Genomic DNA, 6,049 nt, shown 5'->3' with positions numbered 1-6,049 from the left:
CTGTTTCGACGTTACAACGTCATCCTCAGGAGTGAATTACAAGACAATTGCCAAAGTATTTATAATTTGTTAGTAGGTCATTGACCTGTATGTTATTTTTCATACACTCACACTAAACCATTCAAAGGAGATTAATCCACATTCTTACAGAAATATTTACCATACCTTCATCCCTATTTAATACTACATGATCTTTTTTTTTATATTTTATTATTTCTAATGATTCATGAATATTATTACCTATTATACTTTTTGGTTGAGCTAATATTACAGTTTTTTTTTTCTCATAATATTGTGTTGTGTTTTCTGTACATGTTCTTCTATGGATGAATTTTCAGTTTTTTTATTTTCTACATGTCCCTTATGCTCATTTAAGCGGTATTTTAAATTACGTTTTGTCTGACCAATGTAAATACTTCCACGTTCACATTCTATTTTATATATATATTCCAGTTTTTTCAGTTAAAGGTAGTTCATCTTTCGTAGTACCTAAGATTTGATTCATCTTATTTATCGGTTTAAATATAGGGTAGAATATCTGTTGTTTTTTGAACACTTTAAATAAAATAGTAGTTAAACCTGGAATATATGGTGAGATTAAGCCTTCCTTTCTAATTTTTTCATAAGTAGGTTTTAAAGTACTAACTTGATGTTAGATGTGCAATTTGTAGTTTTCTAAAATTGGATTTGGTGAGAAAGATACATTGCCTTATTTTTTTTTTCTAAAATTTATTGCCTTATTTCCATTTTCATGATGTGTTTATAAATAGGGCTGGGTGTGGTCCAGTAGTTGGTATGTCAAGCTGTGGATTGAAGGTTCCAGAGTTTGAGACATGTTTACAATGAATAAATCACACCTCCAGTAGCAGGTACATTTAAAATGTGACAGTCAGTCATGTTATTCAGTTTAAAGAGCCAGGCGAGTCCCTTATGATGGCAGCTTCAGCTGAGTGGCTACCCTTTCTCTGTGATCAATAGTACAAAATTAGCTATATTTGAATCTTGGAGTCTCTCTCCTGTCTCCTGTTAAGTTGACAGTTCCAATTCTTGTAAAAAACTGATGGTGAAAAAAATGGTGCTTTTATTCGTAAATGTGAAACTTTTATGTTTTTAAGGGTGTATATTTAAACTGTATTTTATATTCTGTAAATATGCCATATTATAATGTTAGCAGTTAGATACTCAATACATGCAGCTTCTGAAGAATGGACTCATAATTATTGGAAAGTACATATTAGGCATCTTGTTTTTCATGTATATGACTGTTTGTTAATCAGTTTTTTAATTACGTGCAGTGCAATAAATTTTGATAATAGTTGTCAGTTGGAAAATGTATATGTTCTGTCATACTGAGTTTTGAATTATCAAATTTTATTTTTTTTATTATAAATTTGCCAAGTTAGTCTCTTTAAAAATATTTTTAGAAGTATGTGTGAATACAGGTTTTCCTCTTTACCTTTAATATTTGTGTGTCACAGGTACAGTGCAAAAATTTACAAACACCCCAGAAGCTGTCTTTATCAGTTGCATTATCCTTCATATATGGAAATATGACACTTGGTCGAGAACCAGACATATCTTTGACAATTTTCAGTACTAGGTTGGTATGTCCTCACACAGTGATATACATTGGCAACATGACAGGTTTGTAAGAAATATCTTGTATATTTATATTAATTAATTGTGTTGCAAGTTTGCTAGTTGATATGTATGATGGAAATGCTGTTAACATTTTATTTTAATGTTTTTGTAAATGTATTTATAATAAAAAAATATCTTAAACCAAGTGTTTTAACTTATTTTACTTCATGAGTAAATGTCAGTCCTTTGTGTTGCTTTGTGATGTCAAATTACTACTATTCTTATTATCATTTACAGGTGTGGTACAGCCTAGAGGAAAGTATCATAAAACATCTGTTAGAAATGAAACACCATATTAGGTAGAACAAAACACATTTACTCTGAGCCATAGAGCATACTGTGATGTGGGAGTAAATGAAAGTATCCTACCATGTCTCTGTTGTTTCACCACATTTTCTGCTATTCAAATATATTGTTCAACAGAATGTGAATGTTAAATATATATATTTGTTTTTAAATTTGTCTTTCAGGCTCTTGGTAGAAGGATGCTACATACACGTGAAAACTAAATTTCAATCAAATTTTGTCATTTAATTAAAATGAGATATAAAATCTCATATTTGAATAAGCTATAACTTTTTTCTTTCAAATATAATTGGAACTTAAATGTTATCTGTCAGACTGGTATTATTACTATTATTCTTTTAGTTTTATATATTCTAGTGAAACACTGAATACAAATATAGCATCAGTAATATTCTTAAGCATTTGTAAATGTTAAATTCAGGAAGCAGTCATATGCTCACCTAAACCAAAATTACAAGAGAAAAAATAAAATATGCTGCATTTAAAAATCTCTGTAAAGCATAATTTTTTGTATTTTAAGGTGGGGATCAACTGCTATTATGTTTCAAATTTCAAAACTAAACAGAAGAATTAAAAAAAAAATTAAGTAAATATGAAAGGCCTATTGTATTAAGCTGTTTTGTGTTTCATAAATGAATTTCTACTTTAAAGCTGAAATTTTAAGCAATACATTTATAGACCATTAGAAGATCTAATTTAATATGTATAAACTAAATTCTTAACTTTCTTGGTAAAATTCAGTTGAAAATTAGCAAGTGTTATTTGTGTTTAACACATTATAAATTTTATTAGTGTTTTAGAAAGTGTATGTGTGTCCGTAATCATGAATGAATTATGGATAACCAAGTATAAAATGATAGATCCAAGTGATTTTTTTTTGGTTAGGAGTTGACACTTCTATGGATGAACATGTGATGCAGGTATGCATGGAAAGAAGTAAACTTGAACAAAATGGTGAAGAACCAAAGGAAAATTATGAAAATTCTAAAACAAAAAATCTTACAGAGTTTGAGCTAGGAGTTCTTTTTGCCAGAAGTCATAATGTTCGGAAGTTTGCTGTTAACATAGTTAGGGCAATTTTTTCTGAAGAAGAGATGAGAACATCTAATTGTACAGGAGCTAGAGAATTTCAGCAGTTGGACTTTGGGAAACTACAGTTTGTTCGGGAAACTGTTCTAAGGTACTACAATATCCCTACTTATGCTTCACCAGAAATTTGGAAACTTTGTTGCCAGAGTATTGATGCCCATTGTCGCCATGAAAGGAGATTATACAAAAAATTGGAAGCAAACATATAAGTGACATTAGAAGATTAAGTGAAAAGTCTTGAAGATTAGCTGAACACAATAAGGGTAATGCAGCATAGAAGAATAGGCTGTAAAATTATTCTTGTGAAATATAAAACTCTTCTGATATGCAAATTGATTTTATAGTGCAATTTCAAATTTTTCAAAAGCAGAGAAACTTAATGAGTGACTTCAAAATTTATAATTTTGTCTTTGTAGAAGAGATCAGTAACTGTTACAAATACAAAGTTGCTTTTGTTAATTTTTGTATATATATTTTTTAATGAATTTTATTTTAATGTTGGTGAATATTAAATGATGCAAATGCTAGTGAGGTAATTACCAGTTTTGCAATCTGTGAAAGTTATAACATTACAATTAAATATTGCAGAAAAGGCTTCTTGTGTATGTGGATTCATGATGAATTAATTTTTTCAGTTACAAATGAATTTCTTATTTTAACCTGATGACACCATGATTCAACAGTGCTGATTAGGCTGTCAACATCACCCAATTCACAAATCCTATGTTTTTAACTTGACTGTGTAGTTAGTTCATCAACCTTGTGACCTTGAAGTGAATTAAACTGACTGTGGGGGAGCTGCTACTACTTTATGGGTTGCTAATTGGTCTTTATTAGCTGCATTTGTGTTCTGAGTTTAATCATCCCTATCCCTATGTCATAATTTTCATGGGCTTATTTCAAATAAATTTTTTGAAGTATAAAAGTAAAATATGTAAAAAAATTTTAAGAAAAGGGTATTTGGACTTGAGGAACAATAAAAGGATGTTAGTTTTGTAATGTGGAATCCACTGGAGTGCCAATTTTTAGGATGATTGATGATTTAAATGTTTAACAATTCAGTAGAGAAAAAATCCATATTTGATTTAATGAACCTATAAAACCTCATAGTGCAGCCTACCAACCAATATTTATTATAGTATGTTGCCTATTAACCAGTATTTATTATAGTATGTTATAGGTATGTTATAGAGTTTAAGGTTTAAATGTTATGTCATAATTTATTTTATCTCGATGTTTTTTACTTTAAATATTGGTTATGTTTGTTACCTCTTTATCATAACTTAAACATTTTTAAAATAAATCTTTTTACATGGCATACTGTCAAAGATTTTCTTTGGCGAATTTTAATCTCATTTCCAGTGCTAAAAAAAACCACCAATTTTCCAAATTTTAAATGTAAAAATTTAAATTTTTTGGCAGTACTTTTTAAAATAAATTGATTTTTGAAAGGGAAGGAAGATCACTGTAATCATAAATCTGTGACGTTGGGTTTAAATGCCGAGAATAACAACAATTTTTTTTATGAAAATGAGAATACCAAATTCTTTGCTCACCTTACTTGTGTGCATGTTGTGGGGAGGGAACTTTATAGATGAAAATAATAGTATTGTGACTACTTTATGGTTAAAAGTACCTTTGTATTTTCCTATTTCCAGTTGGCAGTATGTTTAAAAGTACCTTTGTATTTCCCTATTTCCAGTTGGCAGTATGTTTAAAAGTTCCCTCGTTTTTCCTATTTCCAGTTGGCAGTATGTTTAAAAGTACCTTCGTATTTCCCTATTTCCAGTTGCCAGTATGTTTAAAAGTACCTTCGTATTTCCTTATTTCCAGTTGGCAGTATGTTTAAAAGTACCTTCGTATTTCCCTAATTTCATTTGGCAGTATGTCTCAAAATTCAAATATTAAGTGAAAAAATAATTTAGTAATTGAAATAAATAAATATTGAAAAACTGTCATGAGTGTGTTTATTTATGTATTTAAATATAAAATTATTGCTATTTTTTAAAGATTCCAAATTTGACTATTTAATGCACCAAATTTCTCATTTTAAGAGGGATAGGAAAATCTGATTGTAATTTTAGTGGATAAACTAAGCCATTAACTGTCAGTAGATAGACAGCATATGAGCATATGGGGGTGTTTGTTAGACTTGTATTGTTTCTTGTCTTGCTTGATCACTGCCCTGATAATTTAAGTACATTTAATCTACATTTTAACTAATATTTATTGTAAATCAGTACAAATTCTAATATGAATAACTTATGTGAGTTATATCATGATAATTATCTTCTTTTTTTTAATATTCACTGGGGGAAAGAGGTACAAAATTTATTCCGTGAATCACTATTTATAAGGCCAAACTCTTTGATAACTTAAACTATTTTGTAACTAAGCTGAAAATGAGACTATTAAGCAGTCTTTTCACAAAGTCATTAATTGCAAGTTTTTTCAAGAAAATGCTTATAGATTTCTTCATTTTTTGTCACCAAGATATTAAAAATTTAAACAATGGTAAAATATTGAGTTTTTTCTTAGTTTGTTTGTATGTTTTTTTAGATTAATATTATTTTGGGAGAAATTTCTTATAATATTGAATTTGACCGAACTTTTCATTGAACAAAGAACATCCTGTGTTCCCATTTGTAAATTGGATTAACCCACAATATTATGCATGTATTTCTGATTTATACTTGACTCTAAATCTCCAAACACACCCAAAGTTTTAACTTTCAAGTTGTTGTCTTCACACAACAAATGTTCAAGGTGACTTGCCCCATGACCTTTTACATGGAGTTTGCATGATAGAAGGAAAATAAAGATGAATCATGTCTCAAAATTTTGTCATATTATTGTAAAAGTGTTTTTGCAAAGTTACAATTCAGTATTAATTCACTCTGAAACACAGAAAAAAGTGGAAAGATGTTATTAAATATATTTTATTTCTCCTTATTAATATAATTTTTATGAATACTAGTTCTAACTTTTGGAACTATTTCAAATTGTAAGAAAG

The 6,049-nt window shown here is 28.8% G+C and overlaps 1 protein-coding gene and 1 long non-coding RNA gene across 7 annotated transcripts in view; both read left to right on the top strand.

Annotated features, from left to right (window-relative positions):
* The window catches only part of LOC111086300, a 5,291-nt gene extending 2,467 nt beyond the window's left edge, over positions 1-2,824 (top strand). Inside the window, exons 2-3 of the long non-coding RNA XR_002611025.1 lie at positions 1,479-1,644; positions 1,879-2,824. This is a non-coding gene — a long non-coding RNA (uncharacterized LOC111086300). The remainder of the gene's footprint in view (positions 1-1,478; positions 1,645-1,878) is intronic.
* The window catches only part of LOC106461661 (protein tramtrack, beta isoform-like), a 47,513-nt gene that overhangs the window by 24,922 nt on the left and 16,542 nt on the right, over positions 1-6,049 (top strand). Inside the window, exon 5 of one of the 6 annotated variants that reach the window (XM_022388662.1) lies at positions 2,833-4,992. The exons of the other annotated variants lie outside the window; for them this stretch is intronic. Within the exon in view, the coding sequence (XP_022244370.1) occupies positions 2,833-3,245 (413 nt within the window). The 3' untranslated portion in view covers positions 3,246-4,992. Of the gene's footprint in view, positions 1-2,832; positions 4,993-6,049 lie in introns of those variants that run through there. 6 annotated transcript variants of the gene reach the window in all.

Source organism: Limulus polyphemus, unplaced genomic scaffold (genome assembly GCF_000517525.1).
Source record: "Limulus polyphemus unplaced genomic scaffold, Limulus_polyphemus-2.1.2 Scaffold1005, whole genome shotgun sequence".
Classification (NCBI taxonomy): Eukaryota; Metazoa; Arthropoda; class Merostomata; order Xiphosura; family Limulidae; genus Limulus; species Limulus polyphemus.
Note: the sequence above shows the minus strand (reverse complement) of the source record. Positions and strands in the feature narration are given on the sequence as shown.